Raw genomic sequence first — 15,583 nt, forward strand, 5'->3', positions numbered from 1 at the left:
GACCTTGTACGTCTTGCGCTTGCCAAATCAATTTTATGATGCTTTCATTCGATTAAATAACGCTCGCACATAGCATAGATGGGTTTATATAAAATTGGTTTCCGATATATCCCCATTCCGACGCATTAGGTCGAAGGTCTCGTCGCTCAATGTGAATCGTCTTTCACTTACTGTCAGCCTAAGGGAAGGATATCACTGTAATCATAGCGCACACCCCGCAATTATAGCCCGAATTCATTACAGCGCCCTGTAGCAAGTCGGCCTTTCTAGGGGACGGGCGCTGTGGTGCATTGCAGTTATAATGAGCCCGGATGCTAGTCTTCTTGTAATTTTAGCGTACTGACCATCCGTCGTTCAGTATTGTTACTACTCACAAGGTAAATTGTACCACGGAGTCAGCAGAAGTAGGAATACATCCGAGCGAATTTATGAAGTATCAGGTACACTATGAAATTTTTGAGAAGCCGATCGTACAGTTCGGAATTAATATACAGAATCAACAAAGTCAACAAAGTAAAAAGAAAAGAGTGAGGATGCAAAGAAAAATCCGGGATTCGGAAGCGTCATATCCTCCACAGCGTAACATATTACCTGCCGATTCCCTTCGAATACACAAATCGTACAGTTATTTCCATTCCGACTCCCCCAATTAAGCAACAACCTCCGGTGTCCTTACAAAATAACCCCAGCGCTCCTTGGCCGGAGCAACCCAGTCCCTCTTCGTAGTCTCCTTTTCAACATCGAGACTCCAAGTCGTCGGTTCCGAGTATGTCAAGTCCCTATTTTTCTTAGGATCAACCGCACCCCACTTCTCAACAGGTGGTACCGTCAGACCACCATAGCGATGACCTAACTTGGCATGCAGGGCCGTCGCAGTACGTGCGCCCTCTGGTCGGGAAGCCCAACCGCAGCGTCGCAAGCCGGTAAGATGTTGGTCGGCAGTAGCGCGCAGACGATCTTTCTCTGCCTTCGCATCACCGTTGTTGGCAGTGAAGATACTGTGTTCATCAAGATCGCGCAGAACCCAATTATGGACGCGAACGGCTTCGCGCGAGCGGCCCAAGCGAGCTAGTAGAACAGTCAACTTGTCGGCGACAGCGAGAGTGTAGGTATCGAGACCGCCACGCGATTCCCGCACGTTGTAATAGAGGTTTTCGGCCAATGCGACGGCATCGTCATTGTGTGATGCCAATACGTGCGCGTCGATAAGCAATCGTCCGATTTGCAGAACATTCGCGGGGGACCAGCTGCGTTGGATCTCTCGGGACTGCCAGAGAGCCTTGAGGAGAGTCTGTGAAAGAGGTTAGTACACTGCGAGAATAACGAAAATGGTTAGGGAGACTTACCTCGAGTTCGCCGTAGTTCTTCTGGTCGCCAAGCAAGTTGATAAGACTGGATAGGTCCTCGAAATGTAGGCTGACGAAGTCGACGCCAGCTTCACGGAAAGCGGCAAATACAGTTTGGAGTACGGTACGGCTTGATTGAAGCATAGACTCTCTTTGCGTTGCATCGGTCGGCTTCCATCCTGGGATGTCGTGACCGGCAAGCATCTGCGCGAGCTTATATCCGATCACGCCGCGGCTTTTATCGTGGTAGAAACGTTGGGCATTAGCGAATTGGAAGCCAGACTTCGCGACTGCATGAGCGCGTAGGAAGTCCTTGCGGTCCACCATCAATATTCGTACAGTGTTGTTGATGGCCTTGACCGTTGCTAATGCGAAGTTGATGGTTGTGCGCTCGGTAGTGCTATTGTCGCCAATCTCAGTGAGTATCGCCAAGCATAGGTCAGAAACGGCGCTTGGGTCGTTTACATAAGAGCTTAACTCCTTGGCGTATCGTTCCGTGAAGATAGCTAGGACATTCCTTTCCAGCACGGAAACGAAGGTTGTACGACCACGAGCAACCCAGAGGCTACGTAAACGAGCCGAGTGCTCGAGAATTGTTTGAGTGCTTGTCTTTTCGGTTATGTTGGTTGTTACTGAGTAATACTGCTCATAAAGAAGAGACTCTAGTATGAGATCGGCCATAAGCTGCGAGAAGTGGTCGTGGCCAGGCTTTCCATCCGGATGATGGAGGCCCTCTTCAAGAGCGATGAGGAATACAAAGGCTACCCTGGTGAACTTGAAATCTACCTTCAGATCGACCTTTTGTTGCAAAATATCGAAGCCTGGGAAGAGTATCAGGATTTGCAATTGGCGAAGCAATTCCTGGCCTGAACTCTCAAGCTTGACGGTCTTATAGATAGATGCAATGGTCAAAGCAGCTTTATATAGCTCAATCGCGACCGTAGTAGAAGTGAGTATCTTGACGACACTCTCTTGCAGCATCTGAACTATGACCTGCGTCTTGCCACCGTCGTATTTACTGTATAGCAAGACTAGTTCTTTCAACTTGAGCAGCGTCGCCTCATGCCACCAGCCAAACTCGATCTTGTATTGCTCATATGTCTCGGAGCACACCTCAATCGCTCGTTCGAAAGTGGATTTCTCGGTCTTCTTCCCACGTGTAATGACGGTGACATATAGCGTAGAGAGCCTCTTCTTAATGGTGCGGATCTTGGTCTCCGTGAGGGTGGTAACAGTCTTCGTCCTCGTTATTACTTCCTCATAGATGGTAACCGATTCAACATAACGCTCCTCACTCTTCTCGCAGATCTCTGCCAGAGCTATTGACGCTGTCAAGTATATCGCAACTGAAACACCGAAGATAGTCTTAACGGTCTCACGATACTCGACGGTGAGCTTGTATAAGACCGAAAATTCCACCTTAGAATGGAATTCTAGAACATATCGGTACGCTTCGTATATCGTTATCACGAATTCTTCCGAAACCTTGCGCTCGTGGTGGTGTTTGGTAATGCTAGTCCATAGAACTACGCAGAGATCTTGAAGCTCTTTCCAACGTTGTTCTTCACGGTAGTACTTGAGGACAATATTGGCGGCTTGAAAGCCCTCATGGCGACAAATACCGTTGTGAGTGTAAGTTTTCACAATCTCGCAGTAATACTCGTATGCCTCCTTACGCCCAAGAAGACGGTATGTAGATGCGAGCTTGTAGAGGACTTGTATAGTCAACTTGTGCGTTACACCAAGATGCTGGCGATAGTGTTGGAGAAGTTGTTTGTGAGTTTCGATAATCTCTTCATAGCGATGGAATTCCTCGTAGAAAGCTATGAGCTTTGTGGTGGTTTCAATAAGTAGGGCGTCTTCGGCTTTCAAGGAAACAAGGCATGCTCTCCACACCCGTAGGTAGATTTGCTGTGCCTTATCAAACTTCCTCTGGCGATGATAGCAAAGAGCCAAGCTCAACGCAGTCGTTACTGTTTCGGAGGTGAAGCTCCCTTCGAGAGTTAATTTCTCATCAACAGTCAGGACACCTTTCCACATAATCTCCAAAGACCGCCGGAGAACAACCTCGGCTTCAGACCATTGTTGAAGTTTTATGTGCAGGTTAACTAGGGCTAGGGATGCTTTGAAGAAGTGGCGGTCCACCTTGCCAGACTTAGCTCGAGTATAAGTAGTCTCGTAGACTTCTCGGGTAACGGCCTCAGTTTCAGTCGTAGTGGTAGTCACCTCGGTAGTTGTCTCAGTAATTTCCTTAACAACTTCAGTAATAATAGTTGTCGTCTCGTACGCTTCCTCTGTCTCGGTCATTTTACGTTCTTTGAACCAGCTCCAGGCTTTCTTGAGAATTGAAACCGAGATTGCGAGCAATCCGAATTTTCGGAACAACACCGATAGCTCCTTGAGGCGAAGGAGAATTTTCTTTGACTCGAACTTGCGGTGCTCGTATTCAGCCCAGACACAGACCATGATATTACAAGCCTCGCTCCCTCGCTTAAGACGCTGTAAGAAATGAACATACTCAAGCGCGATGTTGAGTTGAGCTAGTTGCAATTCAACAGTTGTTTTCTGTCGACAAGCTGTGCAGATCCGACTCCAAAGAGCGACGTAAAGCTTCTCCGCTAGGATGAATTTGTGTTCCGATTCATAGGCCCTCGCGAACTGAAGGATGATCTCGATTCGCCATTCATCTGTCAGTTCTGCCCCTTCGCTAGCTTCGAAGAGAAGCTCATCGTCCTGGTCCTTGGTCTGCTGCGTCTTTCCTTTCTTAAGAACAACGTTCAATTCGGCAAGTTCCCTAGTCAGACCACGGGTTTTATCGGAGCCACGTCCAAAGCGAATGATGGTTATCTCACGAAGTTCTTTGAGGATCACTGCTGCCATATGTTCTTCTCGGATGCTTCGGTAGAGTTCAACGAGGGCTTCGCTCCACCGGATGACCTGGTCAGAGTGGCGGCCATATTGTCCTTTGCACACCTCAATATAGAAGCGAATCATCTCCTCGCGATAAGTGACAAGGGTGGTTCGTGTGTTGATAGACATCTTTTCAGTGCAAGTCAAAAACGCAACTGTGCAGGAAACCACCAAAGGACTGAACTTGTAAAGTACAGTGCGGCCAACAGATGATGCACGATAGAAAAATTCAGCGGCTTTGAAATCCTCTGATCGTGAGCGGTATGTGATACCGAGGATTATGAGGCTCTGCAGAATTGTGCGATGCTTCTCTCCAAAGCAGGCAGAGCGAATCCTGAGTGCTAAGTCGTGGAAATGGATGAAATCAGATGTGGGATGGCTTTGCCAGCTATACCACTCTGTCATGACGAAAAACGTGGATTCTGGGAAAACGCTCTTGAAATCTTGTGTTAGTGCCAAATCCCCTTTCGTACTGATGAGTGACGATTTCTTAAAGTGAATGATCCAATATTGTGAGATGTATTGCATAATAGCGTGGGAATTATAGGCCTGGTCGATAGTTCCTCTATTCACAATGTCAAATGACGGCTCGCACGATTGCGTAAGGTTATTCTTGGCGAACAGCAATAGAGTCATCGTCAGTATTCGATGAGAATCTTTGAGTAAGACAAGTACTGATCCGCAAAGCTCACGGACATAATTTCGCACGATAGAATGTTTAAACCGAACCATCCCTTTATACTCGACTAGAAGCCCATTGGTAGCAGCCAGTACTTTGCGCACGTTAGCGCGCGAGGATGCTCGAGGGTTGGAAAGGTCAACGCTCAATAAATCTTCTGCTTCCTCAAGCTGTAGCGGCCGCTCGGTTGCAACCATGAATGTCAAGAGGCTGTTAGTATGGGCATCTTTCAAGTTGGTCCTGTGAATAAGCTCTTTAAGGAGGCTATGATGGTTCTCACTTGGATCGGGCTTGGTGACCTGGATCAACTTGTGGAATGAATCAAAATCGACACCAGCGTCGATCAATTTCAGTGACAAGTATGCAAACAGGAATGAGCCTTTGGCGCGAGACACCAATTGAAGTAATAGTTCCTGACGTTTGGTGTCGCTCTCGGAAGCGTAAACACTACGCTTGGAAAGACCATCCAATAGATACCGTTGGATGTCATCGTTGACAAGCTCCGGGGTAACGACGATATGTCTACTATCGAACTGGCCGAGGTGCGATATATGGCGAGAGAATGTGAACGCGCGAATTTTCTCTAGATTTTTGGCGACCTGATGAATATTTTTGTAGAACTCCAAGGCAGCAACATCTCCACCGACGATCTCATCCAGGCCGTCGATGACAATTGCAACCTTGGCTTTCTTTCTATCGATTGTTTTCAAGCCATCTTCGAGTATAACCCACAATTGGCTGACGAACTCCTTCTCATTATGCTTCTCTGGCAAGAGAGAAGATAATTTCTCGAAAAGATGAGTGTCTCCAATGCTAATTTCGAGTAATTGTGAGAGCAAACTCTTCAAAGCAGAAACAGTGGTGGATCTTTCGGGGTAATCGGCAGCTATGCATTGTTAGATTCCCGCCGCGTTCTTTCAAAGATGGGCAATTAATACTCACTGAATTCGTAAGAAATGATCCTGTGCTTCTCCAAATGGCCAGTTGGCCTTTCCAGTTGCTGTCGTGTCCATGCTGCGAGCATAGATTTTCCCGATCCAGGGCTTCCCGTAATTGTAAGGACTTTCTCATCCTTTTCAGCGAATTCTTCAAGGTCGTATTCTAACCATTCACATGTTCTTTCAACACGACGCTTTTTATCCGATATGCGACCATAGAGGTAGGATTTCACATGAGTTTGACCAGAGCCTAACTCCCGATGAAGCGATACTACGTCGCCTGCAACATTATCACCCCCGAGCTTATAGCTCCAGATTTTGTAGATGAGTTGTTCCCTCTTGGAGCATATTACCTCTAGTTGGTCCCCAAATTCGCGATCGAAGTCAATCGTCACGGTCTCCTTAGACAAGCGGCTGATACGTTGATGATAAAATATTGCGATATCGCCAAGTAGGTGTATGAGGCGAATGATCACCTCGCTAAGAGCTTGTGCAATTTCCTCGCTCAGTACGAACAAAGAACGAAGTTCAAGCGTGTTTGCGAGAAGTTGACCTAGTTCATACAAAGTACTGAAGGTGGGTTCAAGAGCTTGAGCTTGCTCACAGCCGAGCTAGTATTGTCAGCAAAGCTCAAGGAACAGTACTAGTTTGCCGTGACGTACCTGAAGGAGGAGATAGCAACTCGCAAGTGCGGTATCCCTCGTGGTTATACTATCGGTAATGAATTCCTGAACCGCTGCGGTAAACTCGTCGATTTGGAGTCCAAAGAATTCGGCTTCCTTCAGAACTTGATCCCACTGGCTACCTCGCTTGGGCATATGAAAAATACGCTCATTTGCGATGTGTCGTAGATAGGCCTGGAGGTCAATCCGTTGAAGGTATGCTTCATCGACCTCATCTAACTCGTGGACTAGCCTTGCCCTGACCCTCTTGGTTGTTTTAATAGTTTGAGTAACCTGGATCCGCATTGAGGATCTACGTTCGGAGTGATTAGTTGTCTGAATAGCGGTAGAACTGCTAACATCCACATTGTTCGTGGACGTAGTAGTCTGCTTGACTACGTCCGAGGACGCCTGGCTACCATTGACGAGAGAAGGCATAGTTGGTTCTGTCTTTGTATCTTCTGCGGAATGCTGCGAGGAGTGGGAGGAAGAAATGGACCTGCGGTTCCGCAGACCTGAATATTATCAGTAAAAAAGCCTTAAGGAATAGATGTAGGTAATAACATACTTTGCTCTATTCTACGAAGTCCCAACATTAGGTATCTATGGATGAAAAGTTATTGGAACAGCTCACTCAGGTTTGTCTCCCCTCTTAAGTCATTTAGAAATACGTTGGCTCCTCTTGTATTCACGAACTCAAGCTGATCTTCGGCTACCCCTAACGATATTGGCTCTAGATCGGGGAAGCCATCTCGATCCCAACCACTATGAGGAACGGAAGGACCTTCTATTCAGCTTTAATTTCCAGCCCAAAGTAGTAAGAGCTGAATATTGGCTGATGTCAAATGTTTCTGATTGATTTGAGCGCAGCGGCGCGTCCAGCGAACATGTCTAGGCACGGATGTCTGATAGATCGCTAGAATAGTGTCTCATTTGTGGCGTCACTCCGAGCAACGCTATGTGCGGGCCGTTCCCAGATTCGGAAATCGTTGAACTACTCCGAGGCGTGGCGCGCACAAGGCCAGCTGAACACGATCGAGACCCCGCGGCTTTAGATTAGCGGGATACTCCCGCATGAGGTCCGCTTACCTACGCCTAGTCGGGGAACCTAGGACTCTAGCCTTCGATGAAATTTATTAATTTTCTCACGGCTGATTGAGGGCTGGTTCTACCAAAAACGGCAGCTATTGGGTATGTTATTCCTCATGGGGGTAGCTGTGCCCCCATGCACGAAAGCCACGATAAGGTGCTTACTCTCAAGGCAAGTCGGGGGGTCTAACTCCTTTCATGATTGGTCCTTGAGACACTACTTACCTAGTCATCTAGAGAGGGAGCTTGACATTCTGACGACCCTAGGTAAAAGAGGAGGGGGAAGTCTCTCTATGCACGCGGCAGGTTGAAGAACTAGACAAGAAGACATTATTGTTAGAGATTTGCAGCAGCCCCTCTTCGGTTGGTGTATTTCCCGCGGGCTTTGCCAAATTTTGCTTTGCCTACGCCACGCATAGGATATGCATGACCAGGTTCGATAGTCGCCGACTCGAGTACATCTAGGTATAGCCCATATCAATAACCCAGCGTTCCCATGATGAATGCCGATCATCATAAATTGGCAGCCTTTTTTCATAGTTGCCTTCGTCGCGCTACAGCTAGAATAGCCGATGTAGAGGAGCTCTTTTCAGTGAAAGTAGAGCGTAAGCCGTCATTACGGCCCAACAAGGCCACGAATCCAATCGCGCCGTACGGGATATGTTACACATAATAAGATATATGCCGATCAACACAACACGAGGGTTTAGCCCAATTAGTTTCGTAGGGTGTATACGCGTTCGCATATATCATCGGTAAATACTATTTGGTTAAGTGGGGCCACGTCTAGTTGCTAAAGAAAAGTAAAGAGAATTTGATATTAACAGAAAGGCCATTTTTAGAAAGCAAGTTATCACATCAAGTCTGGGGGTTTGGGTTGAATAGACCGTAAGCGAGAGTGCTGACCGCAGATCCGTGATGTACCAAGGTTGTAGCACAACGGCAATTACATCATAGAGGCATTGCTTTTGCGGTCATCAAGGGGGAAAATAGTACCTGAATGAATTTAATTTATGATGTCAATAGTGGGCAAGGCCACGATAGTATGAAGGTCCGTTATACAAATGTAACTCAATATTTTGTCGCTCATTAAAAGGGGACTAAAAATAACGCACATCTATAACCCTCTATTCTATCTCATGTCTATCACCAAATCTATCCATTATCGATGCCGTTTCGAATACGCCGATATCCCAAGGGTATTAGGCTTTATCCATGCACGTTTCAGGGTATATGCTTCCATACAACGCCGTAGCCGAGTCTCTATTCATGCCACTTCATGACACCGGGGTTACTTGGGTCATTTTCCACATACTGACACGTGCGCGACGTCTCCCAGAGTGAACCCATGAAAGATCGTTCATCGCTGTGGTAGAGATCGCCGAGCAGAGGCTTGATGGCTTTCGTGGCTTCCTCGGCATGGTAGAAGGGGATGCGTCTAGGGAGAGTTAGCTTATTGAAAAGATAAGACAGATGACGTTAAACTTCATGTATCCACTTACGAGAACAAGTGATGGACAACATGGGTGTCGATAATACCGTGGAAAATGTGGCGGCCAATAAAGCCAAAGTCGCGATCAACGGTCGCAAGGGCGCCCGCTACGAAGCTCCATCGTTCACCATCATAGTGAGGGACGTCTTTATGAGTGTGATGAAGGTAAGTAATAGCAACTAATGCAATGTTAATCACCCGAGCCTCCAAATGTGTCAATTTCCAACTTACCCAGCCAGTGGTTGACCCAGAAGTACGGCACTCCGTATAATAGGAAAATAGTCTGCCAGTCGAGAGCCTGCGCGCCATAGTACAGACCCGCTGTTACAAGCGCAAGGCCCAGGTCCGAAATAAGAACGTATAGGGCTTCTTGCGGGCGGAAAACCCCACTGAAAGGATCGAAGTGGCTGCGCCTCCACCACTTAGCATTCTGATTCTGCATGCTGTCATCCCCGGCCGTCGCATTCAGGAGCAAATACACCTGCCACCCTCCCAATTGCTGACCTAGCAGACGAATCAAATTCACTAGAGGAGCATCCTCTAGGACTTCCATGTCCATGAAAGAGCTCAATGATTGCATGAATGAGGTTGGGCCTGTCGCGGGAACGAAAGCCATGTCCTTTTGCATGTGACCAGTGAAGCGATGGTGACGAGCGTGGGAGAACTTCCACGAGAAGAAAGGCACGAGCAATGACGAATGCAAAACCCAGCCAACGAAGTCATTCAATCGTCGATGCATCGAGAAAGCGCCATGGCCACATTCGTGGGCGAGAATCCAAATCCCGACGCCAACCAGACCCTGCAAGAAGCCGTAAACGGTCCATGCAAGAGTGCGATAGATTGGGTTAGACACGGTCGGTATGTACGTCACAGCTGCATACCACAGACTGGCAGCCATCACAAGATCCCGCGCCACATAGGACAGGGACCTCAATGCTGAGGGCTGGAAGCAATGTGCGGGAATTGCCTTTCTAATTGTGTTTATATCTGGAAGCGCCTGCTGCTCTCCCTTCAGTTTCTACACCGTGTCAGCATCAACACCTCGGCTCAAAGCGTATACTTGCACTCACCAGCACTGAGCGAGCCCTCATGGTGGACTCCTCGACTTGAGTGACTGTCGACATGATGAAAACGTTGTCTTTAGTCAGCAGTATCCTATAAAAAGGTACGTTGACCAAGTCTGGTTGTCGTCTTTTAATCAAAAGACGTATCGAGTAGCTGCTACAACACAGCTTTCTTTTGATTACCGATCGATATAATAAAGGAAAAGAAGGACTATTCGATCTCACCGCTCGAGTTTTGAAGGTCTGCAAAATTTTCCTCGTGACAGACCTTATCATTAGTTTTATTACCCATCGACCCCAAACCAAGCTAGTCCCCCTAAAGAAAAAGGGGTCGCTTGATATTTTACTATACTCCACTAAATCTCTTACGAGTTACACGTGGGGGTTCTGGAACGCACATCTTCGTTGAGTAGAGCCTCAACAATCTGCAGGGTCCTCTTTAAACATGGTTCTAGTCTTGGGGTTTTGGTCTTGGAAGCGGAGCGTACAACATACTACCTGGTAGTCCCTAAACGGCACGGTTCGTAGGACGGTGTAAGACGACCTGACTAGACCTAATATAGGCAATTTCCCTTTTTAGATCCAAGGGACTCGAACCAGCCAACCCTGTATCGTAGTTTTAGTATGCCAGGATATTAACCAATGGTAAAACGCGCCTTAAAATCTAGGTGGACATTTTACAAACCCTTGTTACACAATTTTAGATGATTAAGATAAAACATGAAAATTCTCTTCACGTAGGAGTCAAAGCCAATAAAATCTCCTCCGTTTCTCCTGAATCATTTAAATATGTTCAGAGTACCGTTCGTTTCTCATATGATATCCCCCAGATCGAATCAATAGTACCTGTCTAGGTAGACCTGGAGTTCTGAATTCTATGCCTTTTTAGCTCGATACGGTGAACAACTCCCGGCACCTTGTGGGGTCCATTCTACTTAAGTCGCCCACAAGATCTAGGTCAATGTTTTATTTTTCTTGTAGAAGTCTTTGCCGCTCAGTAACCGGGAAAGCGCGAGATAGGTAATCTGAAAAAAAAAAAAAAAAAAAGACCCTGGATCTCGCGTCAGCAAATTAAAAAGGTAGGATCTCGTCTGATGTGCATCCTATTACCGAATCGTACCCCTGAACCCTGCCCGGAGCCTGAATGGCGGTACCTACTCGCAGAGTCGGAAGCTCGATTATCAACTTCATGTGATATTATTAGAGGTAGTATCGTAGGAATATTAAGCCAAGGGCTGCTAATTGCCTACCTAGGTACTTGAAGTTGTCATGGTATTAAGCTGCTAGTACCCACGTAGCTAGACTTATCACCATAGTAAGAACTGGCAATAAAACTGCGGACTTCTAGGTAATGATTATCTGACGTTAATTCCATATGTTATCTTTGAAGGGTAAAAACCGTTGGGACATCTACATCCCCATATTAGCTTTTAAAAATTGTTTCATTCGTAATTGTCTTATTCGTAATGCCAATGTCCTCAGTTTCAACGTCACAAACCACAACAAATTTCAAAGCGTTGACTGCGGCTTTTTACCTCCAAACCTCCTCTTAGCATCAAGTACAAGTATGACTTGGCGTGATAAGCACAAAATCGCCATCATCTCATCGCATATGGTAACATCTACATCCATCCGCCCATCCTCTAACATGCGCGTCGCGGTCCTCTCGAAAACCCATCGCACACCCTCTTTAGGAAGTCGTCGCTTAAATTCGATGTCCAAGGTAACCGTGAAATTATTAAAAGTCCCTTCCATCGCCTCCTTGAGCGTGTTAACTAACTTCACGGGGACACCAGGGTGCTCCTGATCCCATTGCATCGCTTGCGCTTGGCGGCGATGCGCATCGTACAAGCCGCCGTTGCGGAGCAGCGTGTCGGACATAGATGGGATTATGTCGGTCATGAAAGCGAGGAACGTAGCATCCATAGGCTCGCCATTCGCCGTATTCCACGCATCGCACACGCCATCGAACTTAAACCCTTCCCGCGGGTTGAGATATAAGATGCGATGCGTAAAAGGTAAAACATCACCTAATATCCGGGCCGGAATCCAGTTCTCGTCGGGTTGGTGCGCCAAGACTTTGGCGAAGTCGGGCGCGGGCTTGGGCGGTGGATGGAAACTCCAAGCCGTGGGCGCGCTTGGACCGACCGGTTTGTCGAAGTTGGTTGAGGTTGCCAGTGCGAGGACTTTGGTCTTCCCACTCTGCGATAATACTAGTTGAATGGTGCTTGTGCCTAAGCCGAGCTTCAGGTCGGTGACGGTGACAACACTACCATTTTCACGCACGTCGCAGGCGCGAAGAAATTCGATATGCAAGGTCAGTATATCCGGTTGGTTTTGAGCTGCTAACGTGGTGGAGAGATGGGTTGAGGCCGCATGATGAATTGCAGCGGCTACACATCCGCCATGTAGAGCTAGGGTTATCTCACCGTTAGTCTCAATCCTTGCCGGACTGGGTCTGTGAATACTTACCGAGACCCGCGGCCCACTCTGGATGGGTCGAGATGGTATAGGTATGAGACGAGGTTTGCTTGAGGTTGATCTGGTCTCTAAGGATATTGGCCATTTTGATCAATGAATACCTACTTGGTATGTGTAGAAGATGAGGGGCCATCATGAATTTTAACTGAGGTGAATTAACCCAGCTAGGACGTTTCTTTGTAGTTGGTTTGGGGGCCATGTTATTCCGAATCTATCCCCTGCTTCAACAACAAACTAACAACGTATGTTGCGGCGAAGCAGACGATTCCCACATAGCCCTAGTCCACTTACATAATTGGTTGGATTCATCATTGCTAAATCCCGATTGGGACTCTGCACCACGGTGTTAATCTACTTAACTCAGGATAGGGAATAATTAATTTACATGTTGTTTGGGATGTAGATATAGTATAAGAAATCGCTTTAGAGAAAATACTCATTCCAACCGCCTGGATGCTTTAAGGATTTTAGAAGTTAACGTTGTTTCAAAGCGACCCGAGCTCTGTCAATTTGGAGAATCTGGCAACGAAAACGGTGCAATAAATCCTCCAAGTGTGTCCCACTTGGGGGATAAATCTCTCTGGTGCGAGTAAGCATCGTTGAAAAAAAAACAAACACGAGGGAAGCTAAACCAAAGCTCTAGGCCAATTAACAAACGAGAAATGACTAGTAATAATAATGAGACATTATCGATTATTCGTAAAGGAGCGGGAATAGCTGAGTGGCGCGGTATCGGTTGAGAAGGTATGGCATATGAGGGGCCAAGACTATATATAAAGACGAGTGAAGGTCGTCCACGGGCAGTAAATGATATGTTTTAAACATTAATAGCATCTACCTAACCAGCTAGTAACAAGAACTATGCTAGGTAGTAGTTGTAACGTAGTAAATAGGATCTGGATTGTGCCTGTGAGAATACGAGTTGTCGCTGTATGACGCCTATTCGGGCAACAATTTCTGTTCATGAAGATCTAGAATCGTTCTTCAAGTACCTGCAGATGACCATCGGTAAATCTGAACCAATCGCTTAGTATAATAGTTTAAAGAAAGTTGGGGTACAGATGAATAGAGATGCGATGACAACACGGATTGCAACGGTGTTGTCATGTGATAGTCTCTAGAGTCAATGTCTATAAATACTGGGGAAACCGGATCAATTAATGTATGTTTAGAGGATCATACTCAACTATCACTGCAACCACGTTGTCTTTGGATAACAAAATGAAGTTCACGCTCGCTTCCCTCGCCCCTTTACTTCTCGTTGCTCTCCGTGGCGCATTAGCTGTAAGTGTCAAGGATAACGGTATAGGAGGAATGAAACTAATGCAATTACACCACCAGTCTCCTCTATTGGAAGGCTCACTAGTTGGCTCGGACGATACTTGCGGCAAAACATGCTCTGTGCAGTCGGATTGCAGTGGAACTTGCAGTTTCTGTTCTACTCCGGCTGAATACCGATGGGCTTGCAAAGAACCCTAGAAATTCGAATTGAATAAGGGACAATAGTTGGAATGGATGGTGCTTATAGGGCCTCAGGGCATCGGTCGGTTCCACGCGATTCGGGATGGGCGTGTAGAACAAGATGTTGTTGAATTGGGAGAGCTTGGGTTTTATGACTGCCATATTGCGGGATGCTTAATTGAAGTAACTATTCCGAAGCTGAGATTTTATACTCTAGCCATTATTGATGTGTAAAGGCGGATGGTATCCTATTGGATATCGTATATGTGAGTATCCGCAACGCCGACATGACACGGCCTTTCGTAATAGGGTCATATGATGTTTCCAGATATCCATTATTGATTTTTATTCCCTTCTCCATCCCATACCATCACCTGGGTCGCTCGGCGCGGATGGATAATTCTGTGTTGCAGTGTTGAAGTGGTGGTCGATTATGACACTGCAACTATCGCTCTATATTTCCGGCGCATTCGAATCGTGGGTGGTGATGTACACCTATCGAGATGTCTCGGTATATGGGAACTCTTTGAATGGAGTTGCAAGGGTACAAGCATCCAAGTTCCGAATACCCAATTAATCGCCAACTTTAAAAGTAATATTTTGCTCTACAAGAACTCGTATTCAATTGCAAATCACACAACTAGTGGTTGCGGGTTGTTTCCGATCGTTTTGTATAGCTCTCGGAGTTCGAATGCTTCGTGTCCACCTTCGGGGACCTCGCCGACGACACGTGCCGGCTGGCCGGCAACGATACTGAAGCTAGGTATGACCATATTGGGGGGTATGACGGCACCATCGAGGATTCGAACGTAATCTTTGATAATTGCAAACTCGCCGACGGCAACGTTTTGGCCGATATGTACGTGACTTCCGACGGTAGCTGCTTGTACGACGGTTCCTTCGCCTATGAATACGTGATCGCCCAGTCGGAGAGGGAGGTAGGTAAATGATCTGTGTAAAGAATCATGTCAGCGGAAGCGATCAAATCGCAATACCCTCTTGAAGATTTGTATATGCGCTATGATTTACCCTTTATATATGCGACCTGGAGGACGTAGACAGCATCCTTTGCTAAGATAACAGTAACGACCAATTGCGACAGCAGTATTGCTACCGGGAGCAGTGCTAGTAGTCGGAGTAGACTGGGTAGTTCGAGCTAAATCACCTCGTATCATGGCTTCGGCTTGAATGACAGTTTTACCACCCAGCATGATGTGTTGGGTTCCAACCAAGACGGCTTTCCTCGACACCTTGTTTCCCGTGTCCTGGGCAAATGACTCGTTAGCTAACTAAATAGTAACCAATTTATTATTGTGGGGGATTGAATTGACATACGGTTTCGATATACTCTCCTTTTGCTTGCTTCCTAGACATGTTGATTGACGTCAGTCGAGTATTAGTCGCCTAGTTACCGAATAATGACAGAATGTTGTAATTGAAGCTATTGAGTAGGAAGATGAA

At 46.7% G+C, this 15,583-nt stretch overlaps 5 protein-coding genes across 5 annotated transcripts; 1 reads left to right on the forward strand and 4 right to left on the reverse strand.

The window, feature by feature from the left end:
• Positions 1 to 12: 12 nt before the first annotated feature.
• Positions 13 to 7,470, reverse strand: F4822DRAFT_388082 (uncharacterized protein). The gene is made up of 6 exons (XM_051456850.1): positions 7,104 to 7,470; positions 6,536 to 7,050; positions 5,878 to 6,484; positions 1,347 to 5,821; positions 375 to 1,291; positions 13 to 319 (listed from the first exon to the last, which is right to left on the reverse strand). Exons 1-5 carry the CDS (start codon positions 7,129 to 7,131, stop codon positions 650 to 652), a joined length of 6,267 nt encoding a protein of 2,088 aa, XP_051320170.1. The 5' UTR covers positions 7,132 to 7,470; the 3' UTR covers positions 13 to 319; positions 375 to 649.
• Positions 7,471 to 8,887: 1,417 nt separating this feature from the next.
• On the reverse strand, positions 8,888 to 10,240 carry F4822DRAFT_424875 (fatty acid desaturase-domain-containing protein; the record flags this gene model as incomplete). Its single annotated transcript, XM_051460235.1, has 4 exons — positions 8,888 to 9,062; positions 9,127 to 9,295; positions 9,348 to 10,134; positions 10,187 to 10,240. 4 exons carry the CDS (start codon positions 10,238 to 10,240, stop codon positions 8,888 to 8,890), a joined length of 1,185 nt encoding a protein of 394 aa, XP_051320171.1.
• A 1,449-nt stretch (positions 10,241 to 11,689) lies between these two features.
• On the reverse strand, positions 11,690 to 12,746 carry F4822DRAFT_424876 (thioesterase family protein; the record flags this gene model as incomplete). Its single annotated transcript, XM_051460236.1, has 2 exons — positions 11,690 to 12,594; positions 12,653 to 12,746. 2 exons carry the CDS (start codon positions 12,744 to 12,746, stop codon positions 11,690 to 11,692), a joined length of 999 nt encoding a protein of 332 aa, XP_051320172.1.
• Positions 12,747 to 13,882: 1,136 nt separating this feature from the next.
• F4822DRAFT_424877 (uncharacterized protein) lies at positions 13,883 to 14,140 on the forward strand (the record flags this gene model as incomplete). The annotated part of the gene is made up of 2 exons (XM_051460237.1): positions 13,883 to 13,945; positions 14,003 to 14,140. The coding sequence occupies 2 exons, from the start codon at positions 13,883 to 13,885 to the stop codon at positions 14,138 to 14,140; spliced, it is 201 nt and encodes a 66-aa protein (XP_051320173.1).
• A 614-nt stretch (positions 14,141 to 14,754) lies between these two features.
• On the reverse strand, positions 14,755 to 15,496 carry F4822DRAFT_424878 (trimeric LpxA-like protein; the record flags this gene model as incomplete). The annotated part of the gene is made up of 3 exons (XM_051460238.1): positions 14,755 to 15,073; positions 15,152 to 15,387; positions 15,458 to 15,496. 3 exons carry the CDS (start codon positions 15,494 to 15,496, stop codon positions 14,755 to 14,757), a joined length of 594 nt encoding a protein of 197 aa, XP_051320174.1.
• Positions 15,497 to 15,583: the final 87 nt, after the last annotated feature.

This window comes from Hypoxylon trugodes (genome assembly GCF_022578975.1).
Source record: "Hypoxylon trugodes strain CBS 135444 unplaced genomic scaffold F4822scaffold_1, whole genome shotgun sequence".
NCBI lineage: Eukaryota > Fungi > Ascomycota > Sordariomycetes > Xylariales > Hypoxylaceae > Hypoxylon > Hypoxylon trugodes.

What these genes read in the sequence shown, in the direction of transcription:
- F4822DRAFT_388082 (XM_051456850.1), bottom strand. Translation starts at nt 7,131, where the DNA reads ATGTTGGGACTTCGTAGAATAGAGCAAA. An exon ending in GATCATTTCTTACGAATTCA is followed by an intron (nt 5,822 to 5,877) that starts GTGAGTATTAAT and finishes AACAATGCATAG; the next exon opens with CTGCCGATTACCCCGAAAGA. An exon ending in AGAACTACGGCGAACTCGAG is followed by an intron (nt 1,292 to 1,346) that starts GTAAGTCTCCCT and finishes CCTCTTTCACAG; the next exon opens with ACTCTCCTCAAGGCTCTCTG.